The sequence below is a fragment of the Candoia aspera genome, chromosome 11 (genome assembly GCF_035149785.1).
Source record: "Candoia aspera isolate rCanAsp1 chromosome 11, rCanAsp1.hap2, whole genome shotgun sequence".
Lineage (NCBI taxonomy): Eukaryota > Metazoa > Chordata > Lepidosauria > Squamata > Boidae > Candoia > Candoia aspera.
In genome coordinates, this window is record NC_086163.1 from 9297723 (window position 1) to 9325592 (window position 27870).

Genomic DNA, 27870 nt, shown 5'->3' on the forward strand with positions numbered 1-27870 from the left:
ATGGTGTTCCCTGTAGTAACATATGGCTGCGAGAGCTGGACCATAAGGAAGGCTGAGCGAAGGAAGATCGATGCTTTTGAACTGTGGTGTTGGAGGAAAATTCTGAGAGTGCCTTGGACTGCAAGAAGATCCAACCAGTCCATCCTCCAGGAAATAAAGCCAGACTGCTCACTTGAGGGAATGATATTAAAGGCAAAACTGAAATACTTTGGCCACATCATGAGAAGACAGGACACCCTGGAGAAGATGCTGATGCTAGGGAGAGTGGAAGGCAAAAGGAAGAGGGGCCGACCAAGGGCAAGATGGATGGATGATATTCTAGAGGTGACGGACTCGTCCCTGGGGGAGCTGGGGGTGTTGACGACCGACAGGAAGCTCTGGCGTGGGCTGGTCCATGAAGTCACGAAGAGTCGGAAGCGACTAAACGAATAAACAACAACAACACACAAACCAACTATAAACATTTGTTGGCAATATTTTCAGTGGATCCAGTTTTAATTAATTAGTGGAGTTTGAGCACTACTATTCCCATAACAACTATTACACACTGACAGCTACACAAATCAGTGCATCTTAGCATCTCTTGAGGATTTTTTCTTTGTATACCAAACAGTATTGTACAAATGAGGTACTTTCTTGAGGAATGAGAAGGGGTTGCTCACTTACAAAGATGGTGTGATCTTTAAGGAACAGGAAAAGTTGGTAATTACCTCCCATGGTAGCCTTAGTTTGAGATTCAAGAGATAAATTTTCATTCTTTCCTTCCCATAGAGGAGAATATCCACATTTATTAGTATGTCATATGCAGTTCTCCAAATATGTACTGGGATAGGGCTTGGTTAGCAGATGGAGTTGTCAGAATTGGGCTTCTTCACACCATTGCTGAGTTAACGATTATAATTTTGTCATGAAGGAGAAAGTTTGCCTGAATGATGGTTTAAGGCTTTGTATCAGTTTATCAACAGAGAGGGTCTGTTTGAACAAACTTTCCCACTTGTTTTAAAACGTGAATACAAAGCTCACCTGGGGGTCAGGTGGAACAGCTTGAACATTTTATAGGAGCACAGAAAGAGAAAAGTGGGATCCAAGAGAAAGCAAGCACTAAATATTTTTTTCCTATTTTCTTGACCCCAAATGCATTTTTAGTAGCTGGATTTCTGTTCATCCACATTCTCCCATATTACCTAAATAAAGTTGGTAATAGGGAAGGGGGTTGCTCTGGGCTGCAAGTTGCACACTCACGATTTAAGGGGAAAAAATGCTGATAGGAATCCAGGCTACGCATGTCTGCAACTACCATACATATAGACTGCCCAGTCCAGAGAAGCCAACCTCCCCCCACCTCCAAAACCAACCCCTCTCAACCATATCAAAGTGGCGTGAAAATTTGCTTCTGGAACCAACAGGGGAAGAAGTTTGTGTCTCCTATCAGTGTAGATGATAATAAGGCTTTTGATAGGTATTCAACAAGACTTACAGGCAAACTGGGGACCACAGGATGGAATGTCATAATACTGGGAAAGTCAGAATGGCACTTCAGTTCAAAACATCAACGACCAACACCTTATAGCTCAGCTGACTGCAGACAAAAGGAAAAACGAAACAGCACACACTGTACTAGAGCATTTGTTCACTGGTGCACAAAATGGGTTTCCCCAGTTGTCTTCCCTTCTTCTGCTGTATCAACTCTTCCAGCTCTTATTCCCACCTTTTCCGGCTACTGTTGGATGAATGGTATACACTCTTTGTTCTCATTGTCCCCCTCATGGTCTTCTTCCTCTTCGGCAGCCTCGCTGGTCTCTGTGCTGTCGTTGGCCATCTGGGGATGAAACAGAACCAAGAGGATGCACGCCAGTCAATTTGCTCCTCTTAACCAATGGGCCAAGCAATCAGAGTAATGGAGAAGATCCAAGGGCAGAGATATCAACATACCAAAATGTTGTCCAGGATTGCAAGAACAAGATGAAAGGGAAGAGGGAGTGCCATAATTTTGGGGTGACCTTTTAGATCATAACCATCATCCCTTACACAAACATACATGCCCAACCATTCCAGGATTGCCATACATTGTGCCAGTCTCAAGGTGTGTTGAGTAAGTGGAGAAACTATGGATCCAAGCAGTGGTTTGCAAAGGCAGGGCCCACAGCTTGGCAGATCTCCAAATGCAGTAGTGTGTAAATCCATTTAAAAAGAATCAGTTAAGTTTCTCATATGTCTTCTCCTTCCCTTTCCAGAGAGAGAAAGAGAAAGAGAGAGAGACAGAGAGAGAGACAGAGAGAACATTGCTGTTGAAAGATATGTGGGTCAGAGCGGGGGAGACAGAGAGAGAGAGAAGGAAATCTGTGCTATGGATAGGCATGGAGCACGGAGAATAAATGTACATAGCTTGAAATTATAAAGAAAGATTGTTCAACAGTATATGTGATCTTCTAAAAAGGGACTTCTTAAAAAATACTTATTTAAATCTTTCCCAGGGACTTATGTTAAGCATAATGCCTATATAAACAATTACAGTCTCTGTCAAGTACAGTTTAGTGCTCCATAAAGTAAGACAGTGCCCCAGGAACATTCCTAAGAGCACTAGAAATGGAAAATAAATTTCTGAGGGAAATATCAGGTTTGACTATGTATTTAAAACAGTAAAGGCATGTGTATCCCACAATTTTTCCAGTGGACTCATAGAGGCTACTGTTTTTCTGAAACATAACCTTTCCCTAAAAAGGCATTTTGAGAGAACCAGTTTTCTAGTTAAATGGGAGAACAAGATGCAGATTTCTTCCTCTGAGCTTGGAGACTTGGATCCAGCCTTAAAGGAAGAACTCAGAGGAATAATAAATTTATAGCACCACAAGCAAAATCATCTAATGATACTGCAGTGTATGTCATGCTGTGTCTGGTTAAAGCCACCAAAATCTTTGGCCATAGCTATGTCATCAGTAATGAAATCCTTAAATTATGTACACATTATACTCAAATTTCGGTTACAAAGTAAGAGTTCAAACATTACTTTGGTCATTTCAGTCTCTGCCAGATGCAAAAACTATCCTTGTATTTGGGTCTTGTGGAAGAGTTACCTAACAATGGGTAAATAATTATTTAATTAATGAATAACTGAGTTTTCACCACAAAAGGTAACATCTCTTACTGGAAATTCCTTTGTGAACACTTTCCCCCCAAATTAACAAAGCATCTATGGAAACCAGAAAGGTTAAGCAGGCCCTCTTAGGATAATACCTGTGGATAAGTGCTAATTGATATTTTTATACCCTGAGACAAATGCATCTTGTTAAATCAAAATTCAGTTCTATCAAACATGATTAAAACAGAGATGTACAAAGTTCATTTTATTAACAGCGTATATGTAGAGGCATTTTGTATGTATATTGCTTATTTATATATTTATTTATAATATTTGTAGACACCCCAACTATGTGGCGTACAGTAGAAAACAGATTAAAAATAGCTAATTAGAATAGAGCAATACATACTTACCAAGAATACTTGCAATAAATCAATTCAAACCCCAAGCATGATAAAATAAAAGTTTTAACTGCTTTGCAGAATACACAGAAGGGAAGTGCTGCATAGCACGGGGGCCACTGCTTTATAATATATGCATTTTATTGAGTTGCAAACTGAATTTTTAATAACCTTTGGAAAAGTTCAGATCTGAAGTATGTGTGTGTATGTGTGTAATCTGGTTTCCCTAGAATTTCAGGAGCACAAATTGGGTAAGATTTGTAGCTCTTTGGAACATTACCTAGATCAAAATAATATATTTTCCAAATTTTGCCATGAAGATCATATTAGCAACATTAATTTTCTTTTTCCTTAATTTCAAAATTGTATATGGGCTAATAAAGGGAGAGAAGGCTTCTTCAATATCCACATCTCTACAATGTTGGATTTTAAATCTTCTACTTCTTTTAACTTACCAAAGGAGTAGGCGTCTTCTCCACATCCAGAATTAATTTTCCTATATTGCCTCTGTCATGGATTCTTTGCATGGCTTCCTTCACCTATAATCAACAGAATCATCTTTTTAATCCTCTTTGGGATGCAAAAGCAAAACAAACCACAGACAATCACCCATCACCCACCCCTACAACTGGCATTTGAACACAAGTATGTTCCCCAGGGTATGTACGTAAAGAAAATATGCCAGTGTTGACTTTTAATATATGACAAAGAAAGGCATGGAATTAATCAAATGTCACAAGAAAGGAGAATATCGTATCACCAGAATTACTGTTAAGAAAATTGCATGGGCGCATCCTGAAGTTACCAGATCGGAAAGAGGTTGAATTTTTATATGGCAAAGTGAGATGGTCAATGACTGTGTCATCACTAACGATTTCCACACTGCATGTGGGCTAGAACTGGAAAATCTCAATTTCAACTACCCCCCCCCCACAACTCTTAGTATAGCCGGATTCACCCACTACCCTAAATTGTAATGTTGCATGTTTGGTAGCTATTCATCTATCTATCATTATACTTCCATCTTCCTTTCTCCTGGGAGGTCAAGGGAGGGGAGTGTTTCTCTCATTTCATTCCCACAAACCCCTGTGAGCGGGGTTGGGCTGAGAAGGCATCCCTCAATATGAGATCAAGTGAGGATGTGAACCTGCATTTCCCTTCTCCAAGTCCAATGTTAACGTACAGCAAGTCTGAAATGTGAGCCTCAGTTATGATTTATGGTTTGTTCAACAACAATTTGGGACTGACTTCATGCAAGCCATCATGCCAACCACCTATTTAACTTGTGGTGCTCCAGATGTTACTGAATGACTCCCAGCTTCATTCATATGCTGGCCAGCTCTGATCAATGGGAACTGACATCCAACCCTTTCTATTCCCTAAAGTACTTGGCCACTTTATTGTTCAGCTGAATTAAAGGACATTGTGAATTTCTGGGGTTTCTAATCCTTGCTTTAATCTGAAATTTCTCTACAGGGATAGAATGATTAGCAGCTAACTGCAACAATTTTACAAGCCCCTAAGTCTACAGAGAACAAATGTTTCAATTGCTTCTACACTGTCAAGAGAAAAAAAAAATCATGCTTTGTATCATTTGTTACTTTGACAAGACAGCTGTGCCTCAGGAGCTACATGCTCAAATGCCACATCATGGAAAAGAGGAATTACTTTTGCTTTCTGTGGCCAATATTTGCACTTAATATGGATGAAGGAAAAGGGGAAAGAGGTTATTAAGGCTTCTGTACACATTATAGCTATATTCACAATACAGTTAAGTGATTATTCAAGAGTTATTGAATGAAACAACACTGTATACTAAATATGATGGTTTTGAAACCATTCTGGATGGGTTCCCACTTGTGGTTTGTTTGGTTCAAAACAGCAAGTTGCATGGCCCCATATTTGTGAAACACAGTTTACAGCTTAGCACAGTGAGAGAATCCAACCCCTGTAGCTTATTCATCCATTCTTAAACAACTTATGGCCTTGTGTGATGTGTTACAAAAAGACATCAATCAAAGTCTATGAAGGTCATTTTAAGTAATGCTCCCTTGTACTGCCCATGTAGTTATAAAATATTTTCTCACTTCAGATGTCCTCTTCCAAATACATGGTATTGTATAGTTATGTCCACATTACAAATCTATTCCATTGTCAATCAGGACAAGGACTGTGATGTAAGATTGGGTGCACATACAGAAGGATGCGCTCATTCATTTGGTAGTTGCGATTCCATCACAGGCTTAACCTGGTCTACATACTAAATCAGCTTAACTGTTTGTGGCTCAGTGGATTTTATGCACCCAGAAAATGGGTTAATTCATAACTTGGTTAAACATTGTATGAAGGCAGCTTGAGTTCAAGAGACGTACTGGAAATGTGAAGCTTAAATGGGATGATTCTTGGAGTGAGTGAAGGAATGAGAAGTTGAAACACTACATCCAGGGAAAACCACATCTAGGGAAACCATCATGGGGGCAATAGCTAAGGACAAAGAGGAGAGAAGCCTCAAAGAAATTCCACAGAATTCTCCAAGGAAGAAGGCATCTTTCCTTCTATCCTCTACAACACATTTTGGAATATTGTCCTTCATTAGGTGCAAATCCTCTCATTTAGCTTTGATAAACTAAATTAGTCTTCTACCTTTTTCAGCTGAGATTCCAGTTTTCACATCTCCTGCGGGCCTCAGGAGGCCAGGAGCACCTAGAGTAAACCTCAGCCAGCTGTAACCATGAGAAATGGCATGAGAGGACCAACCTGGATTGGTAGAACTGATTATCTATCTATCTATCTATCTATCTATCTATCTATCTATCTATCTATCTATCTATCTATCTATCTATCTATCTATCTATCGAAGATCCCATTCCTTTGACCTGGTTCATACATCATGCAAAATTTGTTTAACCATAGTTTGTTGTTAGGTCACAGTTGCCTAAATATGGTTTTAAACCACATCATCCTGGCTTATACAACAAGCCAAAACTAAACGACATCATGGCTTAATCCAACACGTGAAGACAGACTCTCTCTCTTCAACTAAAAGCAAACTTGGGGAATTTAATCACACCTCCACTGCAAAGAAGTTAATCTTTTCAGAAGCAACCTATTCAAATGGGTCTCAAACAGTATTTGATGCAGAGGAAAAACATACCGGTACCTGCTGTTGTGCTTTTATTTTTTAATGGAAAAAAGAATGGGAAAGAAAAAATGCTATGGGAGAATGCAATTTTGTTCTCTTCCTCTATGGCTGCTTTTGCCAAAAAGTAAACAAAACAAACCCATTCATACATCTCCAAATTCATGTCTAGTTCCTGCCTCTAGAGGAATCTGTCATCACAGCTGCAGCCAAATCTAGTAGAAAGCACAACCCTATTCCAAAAATGAATTGTTGCCATAATTATAGCACATGGAGGGGAAGAAAGCGGCTCTCCATTCTTGTTAGCACTCTAGACACTCACGTGATGTAGCATCTGCCATTAGGACCTGTCCCAATTCATTATTGGGTATGCTTACATTTCTGTAACTAAATCAGATTTGACATCTATTCCAGTGATAAATTCTACACTCCTGCAAAATTCAGAACAGCCTTTCCTAAGCTGTTTTTTTCCATGCATTATATGTGCCAACCAGCCATGGAAAGGCTGATGTGCAACAGTATGAATGCTACTGTATTCTGCTTTGATGGAAATAAGGAGGCAACCATGTTTTCTCTGCTAAATTCCAGAAACTTCCATCACACAGAATTCCACCATTCCCGAGGGACAGCTGCACAATAACCAATTACTTGAATGTGCGGATTCATCTATCTGCTTGGATGATCAGAGCTTAATATAAGAACGGGTAATTTTTGTTTTGTTTGAATCCTCCTTTTTCTCTCAGAAGAAAATATAAAGCTTTCTTTGCTCCTCATCTGCCTCACAAGAACTCCTCCAAGGATTATTTACTTATTTTGCACAACATTTTAATGCTGACTTTTGGCTATAAACAGCCCCACTTCCCACAAGAGATTACAACAATCACGTAGGTTTTAATGCATTTGCATTATTAATAATATTAGCAGATAGCAGTAAAATGTAACAGCCAAGCTAGATGGCAGCACTAACTCACTTTTGTTATTTTCAAAAAGCTAAGTAGGAATAGAGCCAGTTGGTACTTGGATGGCCCACGAAATTTCAGGGCTGTACGAGAGACTAGAAAGGCAACATATCCTCCTGGATTAAGTCAATAACAAATTATACTGTTTCCAAAAACAGCAGTGGCCAAGTGGTTACCAAGAGTGGAGCATGACTTTATCTTATACTTTAAAAAAAAAACATTCAAACAGACTGAAATAAACAGAAGAGCAAAGTCATCACTGGATAAAATTGAAAGACAATGGTTGGGTTCATTCAGCACAGTTGGACATAATCCATGAGCTACAGCTCACAGTGTCTGAGTTCTCATAACATGCTGAACCAAACACAAACAAAGCCAACTGTTTAACACCTGGCAGAATAAAACATGTTTTCATTGTTCTCTAAAGCAGAAGAGCAGGTTTTTCTTGTGATATCATGATGCCCAAATGTTTTGAGCGGGGGGGGGGGAATTGTGAGGTTTTAAAGGGGTGAAGTTGGAATCATCATACTTGCAGAGGCTCAGAAAACCCCCTTTTGACTCTTAGCCTTTTCTTTGCAAATGTGATCTAAAGGGAAGACCTTTAGATCATGTTGCAATAGACCTCATTCTTAATAGCCTATCATATAAATGGTCACTACAGTGCCCCTAGAACCTGCTGTATTGCAAGTCTTACCACACATAACCATTGGCCTGCTGTTATGATTAACATAGAATCCATTTCAGCAACATCTAGAGCAGTCTTTCTCAACCTTGGCTACTTTAAGATGTGTGGACTTCAACTCCCAGAATTCCCCAGCCAGCGTGCTGGATGGGGGAATTCTGGGAGTTGAAAGTCACACATCTTAAAGTAGCCAAGGTTGAAAAACACTGATCTAGAAGGCTACCCGTTGCCCATCCTGAATCCATATGTTGCCTTGATACCATTGTTTGCTATTTGGCTTCAAGGTTAAATCAGAATTTTGTACCTGATCTCCACTGGTGAACTGCAGGGCTTGGGTAAAAAATAAATAGATCCTCCAAGCCTACACACAGCCCAATTGATTAAGTTGGATCAAATTCATGAAAAGCGTGACTTTGTAAACCAGCAGGAGGTTTTGTAAATGTTAAATAGATGGTAAACATCTAGTGCTCATCCTTCCAATTTTTGATTTACTAAGGTATGTTAACATGACCTCTGCCCTAATTAATTAATTCTATCTTTAACCTGATACACACATACATCTAAATTAATGTGAACACACACACACACACCATAATAACAGCCTGATACACAATGGAAAAATACCAGATTAAGACAGGGAAAGCAAAGGAATTTTTGTAAGACATCCTTCTACAACCTGGTACTCAATTTCCTAATAATTCTGGGAGGTCCAATCCCAACATTTTTGAAGAATGCCCAAAATGGTGAATGAACACTGAACTGCTATGTCATACAATTAAAAAAAAAATGGTGAATGAACTAAAGATTAAAACTGTTACAAGTAAAAGGAATGAATATAAAGTTGGTTTATTTGATCAAGGTTAAAATAAGATATGTTGTTACTTCTGGCTACCCTTTATGGACTTTCTGCTGATGCCAGGATTGAAAAGATTATATTTTATGGATTTGTGTATAGATAAGGGATGGGATATGGGATGAAGAGATATCTGTTGTATCTTTAGAGAGGGTGAAAAGTTACTAAATTTGCTTATACTTGTGATGAAGGTTAGAAGTCACTTCTTTATATATTTATTTTCTCTTTTTCTTTTCTCTTTTTCTTTTTCTCTTGCTTCTTTTTCCTTGCACTTTTTATTCCTCTCTATTCCATTTTTTTTCTTTAAGTTTAGTTTGTATTAGATTTTACTATTATAATCAAAATTCTTAATAAAAATTATATATGTATATATGCATATATATGAATGCCTGAAATGGGAGGCTGATGTAAGATTAGCCAAGTTTCTCATAGGTATTTCACACATTCCAAGGTGAAATGCTCATGGGTCTGAGTTTATTACAGAGACAGCAGTCAGCTATTAGTAGCCAATTCTCCTTATTCTCAAATGTTGACTCGGTTGATGTGACAGATATCCCACTGATTTGGATGTGCTACAGGTAGCCTTTAACAGTAACTTTACTGGGGATTTCTGAAGGACATATTTAAACCTTTCTAGTCAATGCTGGTGAGAGCACAGTTAAAGGAGATACTTTTGGTCTCCCATTCTTCCCTCTGTCTGCTATATCCCAGTGCTGCTAAGGAACAAGCAGCTAAAACACATCGTTGCAAATTATGGGGATGAGGTCTCCATGGTTACAGGTCACGTGGCCCAAAATTACAAGCTTTTAGCATCAGAGTTACTTTGGTAACGCCAGTGGCGCAGGTAGCTCATCCAGATCTTGTCCAAACTGATAAAGCATCTGTCTGGTTTTCTGTTTTGATGCTTAGCCAGGTGCCAGCATTAACCCACAGACAGCAAGCACTCAGTGCTGTCACAGTAATTCTTAAGTATTCACCGAATGCGTGAAGAAGAGTAGAATCACAGCCAAGCACTGGCTGTGTTCACACAACATACTTAAGTAGGCTAATGAAAGATCTAGGAGCTGCATTCGTTCAACTGACTATGCTTGGTTAGTTTTAATCTTAGTTAATTGCTTGTGGCTTTGTGGGTTGTGCAAATCAAACTTATTTGGTTAGTCTGTGGTTCAGTGTATTATCTGAACCTATTAGAATGGATTAAAACCAGTAATAAAATCAGTAAGTGTGCTGTGTGGACACAGGCCACTAAGTTCTGATTAGTCTCCTTCCAGCTGCATGTGATATTAATGGAAACCAAAACTTCCTGTGCATGTATATATAATTACTGGATCCTTTTATACAAACATCCAAAATCTATAAGATCCTTGAAAAGAGAGGAAGGAAGGGTGGACAATGACCACTTCAGAAGCCCGCTCAACTGTATTACTTCTCTCCCCATGACCCAAAGGATCATTATCTCCCTCTACCATTTTGTTTACATGCATGCATGTATGCCTGTACATTTATAATAGCTTGTTTTGTTTTGTTTGGGGAGATTGTTATCCTGAATGGTAGGATATAAAGAATTGTAGATAAAGCAACAACCAATAATAGCAGATCATATCATCAGTGTAATCAACACAAATGACAAGAAAGTGTGTGAAAATGTTGAAGTTCTCCAGATCAATTCAACATACCAGTTGAAACAGAACTGAAGAGAAAGGCAAAAAATCAAAACAGTCCAAAAGGTTCAGTAGTTCAGACAGACAACCAAAGTTTTGAACTTTTCTTTTCCTCTCTGATTTCAAATCATTCTCTCTGGTTGGTTCAAATCATCTTGCCTGATGAAGTATGCCTCAACATCCCTAGACAAACCTTATATCAATTCCTGTGTTATGAACTGAACCCATATTAACTTATATACAGTACCAAAGATGTACAAATGAGGTTGTGAAGATGACAGTTGACCACTAGGTAGAGCATACTAGGAAGGCTAAAACCACTTTTATTGAAGTTGCCTATAGTAACAGAATCTAGCAAGTTGGATTGTGCTGTACCTCTTTCTCCTACTTATACACATTTGGTCGGGCTAGATTCAATGTACTCCCTTCAGCAGTTATTGATGGTAAATACCAAAAAAATTCCCTTCCATAAATAACTTTGCCCCAGTGACTCCCATGCCATAGACAATGTTCAGCATGTCCTGTTGTACTGTAATTTCTTTTTGAACCTGCGTGAGGTATTAATCTAGCCACTCATAAAGGAATTCCTAGGGAGAGACGACCAGTGGTTAAATCTATCTTTTAGTAGACCATAAAACCACTTCCAGCCATAATGTAGCCAAGTTTTGCCTTGCTGCTACAAGAGGGACGCAACAAATATTGTCCAATAAAACTGCATTTCTTGGATACCTTCATAATTTTCTCTCCTCCCCTCTCTTTCCTTTCTTCCTCTCTAACTCATTTAACTTCTTTTAATTATCACTTTTTAAATGCATATTTTATATATGTATATGTACACATGTTGGTCAAAGACTGCAATAAAGGGTTACCTTCCTTTAACCTACTAAAATGAACAGTGACATTTTAAATTGGAGCACCATCTAAAATACCTTTGCTGTTTGATTAACACCACCAGGGATTCAGTTTCCAAATATGGAACGTTGTTTTCTAAGTTAATATTAAGCAGTGAAATTAAATTCCACCTTGTGCACACAATTCCACTGGTAAGAACAAAAGAACCAATAGTGATCAAAATGAGTTAAATTCTAGTGGAGATTAAAGTGTGCACGCATGCTGATAGTGATGGAATTAGAGTGTCAAGAAAGGAGAAATTATTTTACCATTAGTTAGCACTACAAACAAGACAGGAGAAATTATTCTACCATTAGTTAGCACTACAGATACGCTAATCATGTTATTCTCCAAGAAATAATTATTCAGAGTAATTTGCAAGAGTTTTCAGGACCACTTATTAGTCACCTATACCAGTCTGATGTCATGACATTATAGCTACTGTCCAGTCTCTCGAGGCTCAGTGAGAGTGCATGTGGATATTGGCCAATATGCATGCACCTTTATTCAGGTGATGATGTGATCATGGTGATGATGATTTGCAGGGGAATATAAGCCATACCTCTGTGTAGGTATGAGCCTCAAACTCGTCGATTAAAATCTAGGAAGAGTTTCATGGCAAGAACAAATACGCTTGAGGGCACGCAAGAGCTGAACCGAATTGGAAGATGGAGGAGAGAAATCACTGACCAAGGAATAGTCCCAGAGGGATGGCTGAGGGATTTGATCTCCCTTATGTTATTTGGAGGACTCTGAATAGGTTGAGGGTTGGAGTGCCTAACACTTAGGGTAATAGACTAATATGCTCAAATGGGGATTGCTGACAGGTAATAACATGCTGTGTGAATGTGGAGAGATATAGAATTCGGCCCACCTGCTGACCTGCTGATTATTACCAATAGTATGCACTGAAAATGACTTGTTTTGGGCCAATGACAAAGCCAAGAAGGTGGTGTCATATTGGCAGCTTAAGGTTTGATCTGGATACGAAAGAAGAAGAAGGGGAATAAGCACTCCTATTAACAAGGGCCAGCCCAGAATTTCAAGTGCAGGAATGCTGATAAAGGCTGCTCCAAGGTACTGGTGTGGTGTATGCATTGGGGTTTAACTGCAAGTCCTTCAATGTCCACTTAGCTCCTTTGAAACAGTGGCACTCAAAAGAAGAATCAAGCCTTGCTGCCTTGAAGATTTATCTCAAGTAATCTATTTAATAGTCCTTTTTCTTTTCCATAGTCATTCCGCAGCTGATGTGATTGATGAGTTTGCAAAGAGGCAGGAATTCATTGATGCCAGTGTAAAGAGCAAATGTACGTACCTAGGCTCCTGCTACCATGTTTAGAGCCCCTATAAGCAACTCTTAGAAATGTTGCCAAGTACTTCATTCATGTTTACAAAACCTCAAACTCTAATTCAGTGCTGCAGTGTAGCTATCTAATTATAATGCAACAAATAAGGCTACCCTTGCTCAGGCCTCATGCTCAGTGGAAGTGGCTCATCTAATACAAAGCTAATTCTTGGCTCTACAAAATGGGCAGAATCATAGCTGCACTGCTGTTTTATGGAATCTGGCTTGCAAGACTGAAAGCTCCTAGGGCCAAAAATGTCAGGCACATTTTTCGCTCTCATAGATATGGCTCCATATCTATTGTGCCCATAGCTTGGACACAAACAAAGCTGTTTATTCTCTGAGGCTACCAATAATACTAAAGACCACTCTGGCAAGTTGGTGATTCTGGACCAACTTGCCAGAATGAGATCTGGAAGCCTTGTGTTGTTATTGCAATCATTCTTTCTGGATTGGTAATCTCTTCCTGGATAACTTCTTGAAGACTTTGGCAATTGTTCTTTGGCCCTATAAAGTTTCAGGCTCCACTGAATAGCAGCCACATTAAACCATTACCAAGTTCTTCTAGATGTTTATGTCACTGAATGTGGATGACATTCCCTTCTATCTCATTTTCCCACCTTGTACCAGGAAGCCTGTAGTGGTGCCTGGAGGTATGATATTAGACTTGGTATGAGAAGAAACTGAAGCTTACTTCCAACAACACCAAGGGTCTAGCAGATCATTAGAGTTGATCGAGGGAGTGGAGGTTCAATCTGTTTTACATGGATAGCACATCTCTTTGAAAATATCAGCATACACCATCATTTCTCCATCACTCTGCAGCTCCCTTGGCTTCAGAGAGTTCAATTTATCTTCAACAAGAGATCATAAGGAACCTCCTCCCAAGGTCTTTTTCAGATTAGGGAGTATAGGCAACTAGGGGGGCTGCAAAGTAATGGAGATATATACAGTAAAAGGAAGCAGTAACAATGGCAACAGCAACATCATCATCATCTATCACTTCACAATCAAACCTGTAAAATAAATTCTACAGAAATTCTAAAGCAGCCTGAAAGGGAAAATATATCCAGGAAATTGGAGGACAGATTTCAGTATTGCATTGTTATAAGCCCTTCATAGTTTGAAACTAGGGTATTTGAAGTATTGTCTGCTAGTGTAGAGTTTGCTCCTAGCAATGATGCTTAACTAGGACTGAAAGAAGTTCCTCCCAGTGGCCATTTCTAGGTTCTGGGTCTTCCTCTGTGGGAAGACAATTTCATTTATTCACTAATGGCCTTTCAATGTATGCTAAAACTTTTTCTGTCTAGGACAGCTTTTGATATGTGTTTGTGTCTTTAGCTCAGGATTGCAGAAACAATCACATTGTAAAAAAAGCAACACTACTTGGAGAATCAATTTTTTCTTCCCAGTTTTGTATTTTGGAGAACGAGTACTGAGACCCTAGCTTACATCTGTCACTTCTCAAAGTGTTTTGTTCTTAAAACTAATTAGTAATCATTTAGAATTTGTCTCTGGCTATGGATATTTAGAAATATGGTGTCTGCCAGATGGTGTAGATGGATCCCACTTCTCTCCCAGTCTTTTTTTAGAACTAAAGCTCATTATAGTTAATTTCAAGTAGAGTAAACTGAGACAACCTTTGTCATTTTTAGTATCTAACTGACAGTTTGTTCCTAACATTCATCTCCAAAGATGAGCTCTTATTGATTGGTTCCAGGCTTACAAATCTTTCTTACTTTAACTCTTCCGTTATCTTGCCCAAATTTGCCAAAAACAATAATGGTATATTGATAGGCCCATTCAAACCTCAGTTTTCTACTAGTTTTGATCCCTTCTGAAGGCAGTTGATTTGATTACAGGAGCCAGTGCTGTGCTGGAAGGAGAATAAGAGGGTAGCACTGATCCACCATCTAAATATATTAGTAGACTTTAAACATCTGATGTTTATTTAATAGAGAGACCAGAACAGGAAGATAGTTACATATTGCAAGGGAAATGAAAAAGTGGAATGCCAGTACACCATTCTTCTTGGCCTTTTCCCCATTAATAGATTTATTTGCATGACAAAGGAGATGTTGTCATGGAAATACCAAGCATGAATGTACAGCACATTTCATTAATTTAGCTGCAGAAAGGGTCACACCTTAGGGGAGAAAAAATTCCAGTTAACAAAATCACTCTTCTAATTTTTAACATGTAGTCTGACAATGTGAACTTTACCCAAACAAAGCAACTAACATATTGAGCTAATATCCACTCATCCATAACTAATATAAATAGATATAGTTATTAGGTTTTATATCCCAAGGACACCTGTGATATTTATTCATGTAGTCAGCTGTCAACAAAAACACCTGGCAGCAGAACAGTCATGATATCATTACTAGATGAGAACTTTGACACATGCAGGGCAGAGAGAGCAGCCAGTGATAAAAGTAGTAGACTCAAGGTCCCTAAATGAAGACTGCAGATCCTTCACTTCCAGGACTGGCTTCCAGATAAACTAGAATCTCCCTCATCAGCAAGTTTCATGCTTAGCAGTACCATCTTGGAATCTAAGACAAAAACACCTGAGGGTGTCTCTACTGTTCAGCTGGAGATGGTTGATTGAACCTTGGAGAAGTATATTGTAGAAGATTTCAGACATTTATATGGCCTCAGTTGAAGCAGAAACTTGCTGGGCCCGTGTTCAGCTCCTAATGACCTGTCCAGGGTCCTGAAAGCTCATCTCTTTCAATGCTTTTTTCCAACTACTTGATTCTTCTTCACTGGGAATATTTTGTGGGATTTCTCTGCATTCTGCATTGATACTCTGGAATTTGGATTGAAAACTGGATTTTGTCCATCCTGCATTGCATACTGCATCATGCCTGCTGCTGTTTTGATTCTGGTTCTGCTTTTCTCAGGTATAATATGAACTCTGTGTTTATAACAGCAGGCAAAATTATTCAATTTTAGTCACTGGGGAAGAAAAAGAAGTTTCTACCTTTCTGGGTGTCCATGTCTGTTTGTACTTCTGCCAAGCATAGAGTTTGATTGATCCTGTCCATACAGCTGATGTGCTTTGATGGCTTTTTTTTTTTTCTCAATGTAAGCTCTGAGACTCTGGATTCCAAAGATGAAATGACAGCACCACCCTTAATAGGGCAACTCAGGAAAAACCTCAGAGTGATACAATTATCACAAAAGGAAGTGTATATCTCAGGGAGGAAAGGAAAGGACAAGGATATTTATAAGGTTTAATGTGTTTTTTAATTTCCCCACCAGATGACAGTGAGTAGGCTTGATGAATGAGCTAGACTATAGTCTTGAACAGACTGTATTTATGTATTTCTCAAGCTAATGTCAGAGAGAGAGGAGAGATTGCTGCCAAATGTTATGAAGTGTTACCAAACAAATGAAAGACTGTTATTTTCTAAAATAGCATGCTACCATTTACATATATAACTGTAGGGACATCTAGCTGTGCCCGCTAATTGGAATGGACAAATCTACCAATTTTTGCTTTCACTCCATTTCTCATTTCTCAATCTTGTTTCGTTCCATTTCTGCTTCTCTTACATTTTTTAAAACCTGCACTAAAATTCATAGATACTTTCATGAAGGCTTATTCTAATAAATCCTATTTTAATATATTTTTCATATTATTCTCATTATGGAACACAATAAAGCATGACATGCTTAGATGTCCCTTCCTATCTCTTTCCTCAAGATACTACCCCTTTTCTAGCTAAGTGCTCAGTTCTTCCTTAAATCCATCTTTTTTCTTTTTTTTAAATCCATCTGGCCTGAGTCCTTGTCTCTCTGAAGTACTGCCCTTGGGTCTTTCTTCCTGTCTGTTTTCCCACATGTCTGTCTGATGTCTCTCTTTCTCAACCTGGGCAGATTTCAGATGTGTGAACCAACTCCAATAATTCTTTAGCCATCATGGCCATTCCACTCTGGGAATTGAAGTCAATATATATTGAAGTTGTGCAGGTTGGGAAACTGCCAGGCAAAGCTCCGACCTTTAACCAGCATGGCTGGCTGGAACATTTAGTACTTGTTGCCCAATGCTCTGGAGGAAGACTGCCATGTCTCTGTAAGCTTTTTAAGTTAGAAAATCCACAATATGATATAACTGGGAGCAAAGTACACATGACTGGAAATCATTGAAGGTTTTTTTTGTTTTTGTTTTTAAAAGAACACTGCCAATGCTTAAACAATCTACACTGAATCAGAAGCTGCCAGAACTCAAATCAACAGAATATTTCACTGAATATGCTAACAATTAAGACACTAGAACATGGAACCAGGAAATGGAATCCTTGCTTTTCTCATCTCCATCCAAAAAGAGTTACATTTTAGAAATACAAACTTATAAAATCCTAGTGCTCCCATTATGTCATTTGAGGAATGTAGATGGAATGTCTGTGTCATATTTTATTTAAGAATGCACTGTTTAAAAAACAAACCAAAACCAACATATCAGAGAAGGAAAAAGATAAGACCCTACCTCTTCCAATGCCCACAATGAATCAACCACAGGTTTGATCTTCCTCTCCTTGTAAAGTTTTATGAGATTGTCCATTACTTTAGTGACTAGGCTACTTCGGCCCTGTTTGAAAAGCAGGTTTAACAGAGAAAATCCAGCCATGACTTTGTTTTCTTCATAGAGTTTGATAGGATTCACTTTCTCCACTTGCCACCACTAAAAGCACACAAATTACAACAAAATTAGGACCAAGGTATGCTGTGAGAATAAATATTATGCTTCTAAGTCATCCAAACAAGGTAAATAAGACTGATTAATTTGGCCTTATGCTGCATACAATACAATAAGATTTCAGACCAATTACCTGTGGAAAGGTCCAGGAGAACTAGAGAACTCCCATGATATTTTGTGTAATTATAGTTGGTTCTAATAAAAGTATTGCTAAATACTGGATTTTGGACTATGAATGGGGGTATTAAAACTCACTTCAGCAAAGGATCATTACCTTGTCGTGGTGCTGGAGCTTGAGCACCTCAATGATGCCATGAGCTAAACTGTGAAGGGCCACCCAAGACGGGAAGGTCACGACAGAGAGGTCAGACTAAATGCGATCCCTGGGGAAGGTAATGGCAACCCACCCCAGTATTCTTGCCGTGAAAACTAAATGGATCAGTACAACCAGAGATATGTCGGTATACTATCAGAAGATGAGACCCCCAGGTCGGAAGATGGTCAAAATGCTACTGGGGAGGAACAGAGGATGAGTTCAACTAGCCCCAGACGTGATGACGCAGCTAGCTCAAAGCCGAAAGGACGGCTAGCAGCCGACGGTGCTGGTGGTGAACGGCGAATCCGATGTTCTAAGGATCAACACACCATTGGAACCTGGAATGTAAGATCTATGAACCAGGGCAAATTGGATGTGGTTATCGGTGAGATGTCAAGATTAAAGATAGACATTTTGGGTGTCAGTGAACTGAAATGGACTGGAATGGGCTACTTCACATCAAATGACCACCAGATCTACTACTGTGGACAAGAGGACCACAGAAGAAATGGAGTAGCCTTCCTAATTAATAGTCAAGTGGCTAAAGCAGTGCTTGGATACAATCCAAAAAACGATAGAATGATCTCAATTCGAATTCAGGGCAAGCCATCTAACATCACAGTGATCCAAATATACACCCCAACCACAGAAGCTGAAGAAGCTGAAGTAGAGCAGTTCTATGAGGATCTGCAGCACCTACTGGACAACACACCTAAAAGAGATGTTATTTTCATCACAGGAGACTGGAATGCTAAGGTGGGCAGTCAAATGACACCTGGAATTACAGGTAGGTATGGCCTGGGAGAACAAAACGAAGCAGGACATAGGCTGATAGAATTTTGCCAAGACAACTCACTCTGCATAACAAACACTCTCTTCCAACAACCTAAGAGACGGCTTTATACATGGACTTCACCAGATGGACAACACCGAAATCAGATTGACTACATCCTTTGCAGCCAAAGGTGGCGGACATCTATACAGTTGGTAAAAACAAGACCTGGAGCTGACTGTAGTTCAGATCACGAACTTCTTCTTGCACAATTTAGGATCAGACTAAAGAGATTAGGGAAGACCCACAGATCAGCTAGATATGAGCTCACTAATATTCCTATGGAATATGCAGTGGAGGTGAAGAATAGATTTAAGGGACTGGACTTAGTAGATAGGGTCCCAGAGGAACTATGGACAGAAGTTGGCAGCATTGTTCAAGAAGAGACAACAAAATACATCCCAAAGAAAGAGAAAACCAAGCAGGCAAAATGGCTGTCTGCTGAGACACTAGAAGTAGCCCAAGAAAGAAGGAAAGCAAAAGGCAACAGTGATAGGGGGAGATATGCCCAATTAAATGCAAAATTCCAGAGGTTAGCCAGAAGAGATAAGGAATTATTTTTAAACAAGCAATGCACGGAAGTGGAAGAAGACAATAGAATAGGAAGGACAAGAGACCTCTTCCAGAAAATTAGAAACATCAGAGGTAAATTCCAGGCCAAAATGGGTATGATCAAAAACAAAGATGGCAAGGACCTAACAGAAGAAGAAGAGATCAAGAAAAGGTGGCAAGAATATACAGAAGACCTGTATAGGAAGGATAACAATATCGGGGATAGCTTTGACGGTGTGGTCAGTGAGCTAGAGCCAGACATCCTGAAGAGTGAGGTTGAATGGGCCTTAAGAAGCATTGCTAATAACAAGGCAGCAGGAGACGACGGCATCCCAGCTGAACTGTTCAAAATCTTGCAAGATGATGCTGTCAAGGTAATGCATGCTATATGCCAGCAAATTTGGAAAACACAAGAATGGCCATCAGACTGGAAAAAATCAACTTATATCCCCATACCAAAAAAGGGAAACACTAAAGAATGTTCAAACTATCGAACAGTGGCACTCATTTCACATGCCAGTAAGGTAATGCTCAAGATCCTGCAAGGTAGACTTCAGCAATTCATGGAGCGAGAATTGCCAGATGTACAAGCTGGGTTTAGAAAAGGCAGAGGAACTAGGGACCAAATTGCCAATATCCACTGGATAATGGAAAAAGCCAGGGAGTTTCAGAAAAACATCTATTTCTGTTTTATTGACTATTCTAAAGCCTTTGACTGTGTGGACCATAACAAATTCTTAGTGGCAAGTTCTTAGTGGTATGGGGATACCAAGTCATCTTGTCTGCCTCCTGAAGAATCTGTATAACGACCAAGTAGCAACAGTAAGAACAGACCACGGAACAACAGACTGGTTTAGGATTGGGAAAGGAGTACGGCAGGGCTGTATCCTCTCACCCTACCTATTCAACTTGTATGCAGAACACATCATGCGACATGCTGGGCTTGAGGAATCCAAGGCTGGAGTTAAAATCGCTGGAGGAAACATTAACAATCTCAGATATGCAGATAATACCACTTTGATGGCTGAAAGCGAAGAGGAACTGAGGAGCCTTACGATGAAGGTGAAAGAAGAAAGTGCAAAAGCTGGCTTGCAGCTTAACCTCAAAAAAACCAAGAGTATGGCAACCAGCTTGATTGATAACTGGCAAATAGAGGGAGAAAATGTAGAAGCAGTGAAAGACTTCGTATTTCTAGGTGCGAAGATTACTGCAGATGCTGACTGCAGTCAGGAAATCAGAAGACGCTTAATCCTTGGGAGAAGAGCAATGACAAATCTCGATAAAATAGTGAAGAGCAGAGACATCACACTGACAACAAAGGTCCACATAGTTAAAGCAATGGTGTTCCCCGTAGTAACATATGGCTGCGAGAGCTGGACGATAAGGAAGGCTGAGAGAAGGAAGATCGATGCTTTGGAACTGTGGTGCTGGAGGAAAATTCTGAGAGTGCCTTGGACTGCAAGAAGATCAAACCAGTCCATCCTCCAGGAAATAAAGCCAGACTGCTCACTTGAGGGAATGATATTAAAGCAAAACTGAAATACTTTGGCCACATAACGAGAAGACAGGACAGCCTGGAGAAGATGTTGATGCTAGGGAGAGTGGAAGGCAAAAGGAAGAGGGGCTGTCCAAGGGCAAGATGGATGGATGATATTCTAGAGGTGACGGATTCGTCCCTGGGGGAGCTGGGGGTGTTGACGACCAACAGGAAGCTCTGGTGTGGGCTGGTCCATGAAGTCACGAAGAGTCGGAAGTGACTAAACGAATAAACAACAATTGAAACTCAGTCCAGTCATGAATCTCACTATGTGATCCTAAGCCTGTCTCTGACTTTGTCTGGGTTTGAAAGCTAAGCAGATTTGGCCTCATTAGTACTTGTACGGGAGACCAGATTAGACTGGGAAGTAAAGTGTGTGCGTGCACACACACAAACACACACCAATTTCAGAAGACAATGCAAATTATCTTCTTATTGCTGCAAAATGGACATGCTTGTAAAGTCTCCAGCAGTCCAAATCAACCTAATGGACACTTGTCTTTATCTCCTTGTCTAATATACTTCCCAGATTTGTTTTTGGGTCTGAATGGGAAGTGGGGGAACCATGTACTGTACATCAGTTTGATCTTCCTGAGATAAACATGGGTAATGGTGTGGATAGCTTTTAAAAAGTCAGAAGGGTGTAGAGATCTCCTAATCCGGATGTGCCTCTTGGAGGGGATGGAGAGAAGTAGGGAAACCTTAATCCTTTGCTCTGTGCCATGGTCTTACATCAGATAACGGGTCATGTGCTTTGCTACTTATATTAGAAGAAAAAATTCAATTTGGTGCAAGGGCAAGCCATTTTCCATTGCTAATTGCAAGTACATGACAGCCTAATCCAGATTTAGACCACAACAGAAGACAATCAGCTTAACGCTCCCCAAGTCCTACAAGTGCTATTACCTTTTATAAAAGTGTAATGTGCAATTACTAACTGCATAAATGGTGGATTGTCAAGTTTGGTGCCAATTACAACCTCCATGAAAAAGCAACTTCCTTGCTAATAATTCCTAGGAAAAGGAATGCTTTTATAAAACTTGATGGTATGGTTACTGTCTACCTTTCTCATCAGTGCTATTCAAAAAGAAACTGAAAAAAAGTGTAGAGAGAGCTATGAAAATGAAGGAGCTTGGAGTACTGAGAGAAAGAGAGATACACTATGGTTACATTTTTCTTGTAGATTTTTCTCTTTCAACACAGAAAGACTGAGGGAGAATGAAGTGTGCATATTCATCTTTCATCTGCATATTCTTTTTCAGAAACACAGGAAACTATCTCTAGTCTCTTTCATTTCCAGTAATGTAGCATATAATATATGATTAAGGTGAAGCAGTTCCATGGGGATAAAAAAGACAAAATGTACTGTATATCACACTATAGATGCATGAAGTACCTCATAAACAATCACTCCATCCATCAATTAATGTACAGTACATAGGAGGCCAGAGGGGGTGCAGTATGGACTTCAATGCTTCAGTACACTGGAGGATCTCAAAAAAAGTCATGAAACACAGGTAGATCCAGATGAACCACTAGGATATAGGTACTTCAGCCTCAGCCTGTTGCTTCTGAGACCTGCTAGCTAACAGCCCCAACTTTCACATAAAAAAGAGCAACTGTCCCTTGTCAAACCTAGATTAGGAGAAAACTGATTGGGTCCCCACGCTGCATTAAGCCAGAGTTTAAATAAAACGAGTAGGCCACCATGGCTAAGTTGATATATACTCTAGACCATAAATAACTGCTTAGAAGCCACAATAGCTGAGTCTGCAATGACACACTAAGCCAAAGCTAAAAACCTAGAATGGCTTAGTCACTGTGAACCTAGGAAAGAGATCATTCATTCATTTTGTGAGAAAGGACTTTGACTCATCTTTTGATTTTTTAGCCAATGAAGTCAAAGCCATAGTAGGAAATATGTGAGCATTTTGGTTTTACTTTAGCCACCAGCCCTTTTGCAGCTCCCAGAGTGGATGATCAAATTGTTCAAGTTTTTCTTTTTTATATCTTTGAATTTGTCGCAAGGTTAAAAGCAAATTGTAGAGACTTAAGGCACTCTTTTCACCCTTTAATTCCTCTCCTCCCATGCAGATCTTGATTCTCTCCACTTTTGAAATGCAATCCTGATGTACCACAGAAGGTGGAACTGGTGGCAGTTGTACACCTCTGCCTTAGTACAATATCTGAACCCAGCCACTACACCCAGCCACTAAAAATAGTCTGTGGCTCAGTGAGATGTGTGAATTAAACACTTATGGTTTATTCAACAAATCAAGATTAAAATAAATGTGCGTTTATCCTGATGTATGAACCAAGTCAGTGTTTGCTGTGTTAGATTGGATTTGGCATCTGAACACCTAGTTAGATCTGTGGACCAGTCCTCCAGGTTGGTGATTTTTGTCTTTTGGCCTTGGACTGTTCTAAATTATCTTGTATCAAAATTCCACCTATGTCTATCCTGGACTCTGTGTCAGTGGATTCCAGCAATCAACCAGTTGCTTTTCCATTCCTGTCTAGCTGGAAATAAAACTTAATGGAACATTCATTCTTGTGCTGTGCATAATGCTTACTTTGGATCTGAATCTGCAAAAGATGAGTCATGCTATTAAAAGGGAGAGAGGGGAGGAAAGGGAGGGGGAAGGAAGAGAAACTTGGAGCATGGCACATACAAATAAGCTCTAACAGAGCCAGAAAGACCTTATACTTACTGATTTTGCAAAGCTGAAGAAACTTTTGGTTTCCCCAGTAACCATGTTTGATGAGCCTGGAAAAGAGAAAAAGGAAGAGGGAGGGAAGCACAGGAAGAAAACACATGAGCATCGAAGTAGATCATTTATATGACACAAGGATTAAGCTGGAGAATATTGACCTCCTGCGTCAAAATAATAAAACAGCATCTCCATTCTCTATAAAGGTCTTATTGAAAAAGAGTGCCTTGTTCTACTGTGGGGGTTTAATTCTACTCTCATGTTGTGCTCTTAATGATGCCATCAGGAGGAGGAAAACCCAAATATCTCCCACCAAATCACCTTCTGCTTCTCTCAGTGCCATAAAAAGGGCATCTAAATGATGTGCCCCTTACCTAGTAGCAATGGAGAAACAATGGTGAAAGCCTTCTGCCAAATAGTGTGCATTATTTTCCTCTTTTGTGTGGGTCATGTTACTGGCAAGATGGTATCTCAAGGGCACAGGAGCTGTGGGAAATTCTGTTTCTCTAGACTCCCTGTGCTTGGGATGTCCTGCTGCAATAATCTACATGCATCATAAAGGAAGGAAATGGATACAGTCTAATAGATCTTATGATATCTGCTCTGTCCCTCCTAAGTTTCAGATAATGCATAGAAAGAAGCATCTGATGAGAAAAGAAGAGCTGCTCATAGTAATGATGCAGCTGAATAAGCTAGATTCAACTTTGTAATGTCTTGGTCTCAGTAAGAATTGGGGTAAATTTTTCCAGACTTGGAGAACTTACATTTTGAATTCCAAATCTGCTTCCGGTGCTAGCCTTAAAATATCTTAACACACAGGACTGCTTGTTTGAGAGTATCTTGATATGGAATTCGACTTGTGAAGATAATATATTGGGGCATAGAAGATTTCTAATCTACATACTGTATGCATTGCTTTAAAAATTTAACTTTGCATAAGCTTGTGAAAACGTGGCTGGGAGGGTTGCATTTATTCAAGGGAAAAAAAATTGAGAGCAAGAAAGAGAAAGGAAAATTAAAAAAAAAAGGAGTGAACATCATCCATTAGCTTGTTGACATATCTGTATTAATCACACATTATATTGATATACTGTATGTAAGACTGTGGGGTTGCTGGGAAAATAATGGAAGGGAAAGTAGACAAACAGTCAAGAAATAAAAAGTGAATCCATTGGTAGCTTATCTCATGAATGGCAACTGAGCCCAGGTGAGGAGAAACATGGGAAGAAATATTTCAAAGTATTAAAAGAGACTCCTAATTAACTCACGTGAAATGAAGGTGGAAAATTTCTCTTGCAGTTTCCAAGATTCTGTATTTACCCCAGATTTGAATTAAAGAGACCTTACTGAAATTTGTGTAGTTTGTGTTTCCTGGAATTTGCCCAGTTTTATGCTGCTTGACAGTATCTATTAAAGCACTTTTTTCTCTTTCATCCCCAGCCTAATTACAAGTAGAACCCTATAGCATTCCATATTTAATGATATTTCTTTTAGGGTTGTTTTAATGATTTGCATTTATTGCTTTTTTAATGGTTTAACATGGCTGCAGGTGCCCAATATTTTGTTAATGTGGAGAGGGGGATTTAAAATATTACTGGGCAGTTCGACATCTAGAGGTCAACAGCACTTGGACTACAGTCTCCAGGATCTGTGAAATAACAGGAATAATGAATGGAGGAAATCATTCTTCATTGATTTTATTCAGGAGGGAGGAAGAATTATACGTGTGTGGGGTCTTTGCCATGTCAAAATCCTTCTTCCACATGGATTTTTCAATGATAGGGTTGAGGGGTGGGAGATTCCCCTTTGCTGCCAATGACATATTCTTCATAAATGTGGGGAATCTGGGCTCTGTGCTCAAATCTCCTGCCCTTCCAGATCCTTTTGGATGGAAAATGTTCTACCATATCTCTGTGGAAAGGACTGCTTGTAAGACAGGGAAGTTGAATCCTTGCAGAGAAACATTTGAGGGAAAAATTGTACAAAAAACAAGTTTGAAACTGTAATTTTAAGACCCTTGGTAAGATATCCTCCAAGGGTATCTTCTCCATTAAACTGGCTCTCTTTATATATCCTGAACCATTTATTCCAAGCCTTACCTTCACAGAGTTCTATGTCATCTATAAATCAACATGTTTAATAGTTAATGTTTCCTTTCAATTTAAAACCAATGTACACTTCTCCAAGATCAAGAGAAAACCTCAGCACAAACTGGTCAAGAGTGTCTTCAAGTATGGTCACAAGAAACAGACAGCCTGGATGGCGAGTATAGATATATTGGTCCTATGTGTCTTTCACATCCCTTCTCTTCTATTTCTGCCATCTTCTCATTTCTCCTCCCTTCAGTGAAGATACTTCTCAGTTGGTATCTGCAACAGCAACTGAATCTTTCATGCTAATTAGAAATCAATGAATACAGCTACAATGGGATGGTGATTCTTGAGAAAGTCAGGATTTATTTACCTGTTGAATTTCACTCACCATATAAAATGTAAGTCCCAAGTGGCTTGAGTAGACTGAGACCTTTACCAGTATTTTCACCACAAAGGCAGTCCAGGACAATGTCTACACCATCTGCAGAGATCCTACAAAGCACAGAGACACACTGTGAAGAAGCTTGCTACCCTTAGGCTCTTCAAGATTATTGTAGATTTCAACAGAACAGAACATGGACTAGTCCCACCTATAAAACGTTGATGTTTTCCAGGTATGCTGGGACTAAAACTCCCAGAATTCTAGCAGTGAATTGTTTAGTCTTTCATCTTAACCAAGTTTCCTGACTTTTGGTTTCTAAAGAAGCCAAGAATCAGAAACCATGAACAAACCCTGATTTCAGATTAAAGCTCCTAGGAAAGTGACATCAGAAATCCTTGAGAATTTAACATTAAACAAATAACTGATAAAAATTTCCTGGTGTACTTACAGTAGGTATTCTGAAAGGCAGACGGAGTTATGGGGACATATTGGACAGCATACATCCAGCCTACCATCTTTAAAAAGTAAACAGAACTCTGGCAGATTGTTAGCATATATGAACCAGGTAATTGTTTAACATGGTGAAGAACCTTCAGTTTTCTGTCTACCCAGATAGAGGGTTTGTAATACAGATACTCCTTGCTTAATGACCACAACTGGGACCAGCAACTCCATTGATAAGTATGCAGTCATTAAGCAAGACATCACATAACCATGATGGGCTTATGATCTCACTTCCACCGTGGTCGTTAAATGAATCACCCATGGTCATTAGGCAAGACATCACATGACCGCAACTTGCAATTTCACTGCCAGCTTCTCCATTGACTCTGCTTGTCGGAAGCTGACTGCGAAGCACGCAAATGATGATCATGTGACCATGAGATGCTGTGATGGTGGTAAACCCCTGCCAGTGGTAAAGTGCCTGAATTTCAGTCATGTGACTGCAGGGATGCTGCAATGGACATAAGTGCAAGGACTGGTCACAAAGTTACTTCTTCAGTGCCACTGTAACTTCAAATGGTCACTAAACACGGCAGTTGTTAAGCGAGGACTAACCGTATATTAAGTTCAAATATAGGTATGTAGACATTTCTTTGAAAGTAACTGATACAAACTTTTGTTTTTCAGATTCAGCAGTTCTTTCCTCCCAAGTGTACCCTTTGCTAAACAAATGGATTAGCAATTATTGTGTGTCTATGAATGTAAGCATAAAAAGACTGTGATAGAGGTTATGACTTTAAAACATATTGCAACACTTAATGTACATACATAGGTTCCTCAAGGGCGAAATAGGAGTTTTGGATAAAAAACATTAAAATATGGCTCATTTGGGAAACAGTGAGGGAATGTCCCACCATCTTGCCATGGTCCAGACCAGATTTTGTAGAAATTCCCCTACAAGTGTTTTGCTTGTTTAAATCACTGAAAGTTACAGCCTCAGATTCTCCCACTGGAACATACAATATAGTTCTTCCATAGCAGCCAGCCTGGTCTAGTGGCGAAAGTGGGCGAACTCCAGGTTCTACTCCACTTTCAGCCCCAGAAGTTCTCTGGGTGACTTTAGGCCAGTCACTCTTTCTCAGTCCAATTTTCCTTACAGGGTTGTTGATGTGGGGAAACATGGGAGAAGGGGATCCTAGTAAAGCTCCTGAAGGCAAAGCAGCATGAAGCTAACAAATACATAAATGAAATAAACCACCTAATTTCCTGTGTGGTTACTCATGTT

General features: G+C 39.4%; 1 protein-coding gene across 1 annotated transcript in view; it reads right to left on the reverse strand.

Annotated features, from left to right (window-relative positions):
- Positions 1–1340: 1340 nt before the first annotated feature.
- Positions 1341–27870, reverse strand: part of VAT1L (vesicle amine transport 1 like) — a 54533-nt gene continuing 28003 nt past the window's right edge. The window contains exons 5-9 of the mRNA XM_063313010.1: positions 26148–26251; positions 23667–23722; positions 17509–17703; positions 3936–4019; positions 1341–1819 (exon numbers count right to left, since the gene is read on the reverse strand). Coding sequence (XP_063169080.1) covers positions 1718–1819; positions 3936–4019; positions 17509–17703; positions 23667–23722; positions 26148–26251 — 541 coding nt within the window. The 3' untranslated portion in view covers positions 1341–1717. The remainder of the gene's footprint in view (positions 1820–3935; positions 4020–17508; positions 17704–23666; positions 23723–26147; positions 26252–27870) is intronic.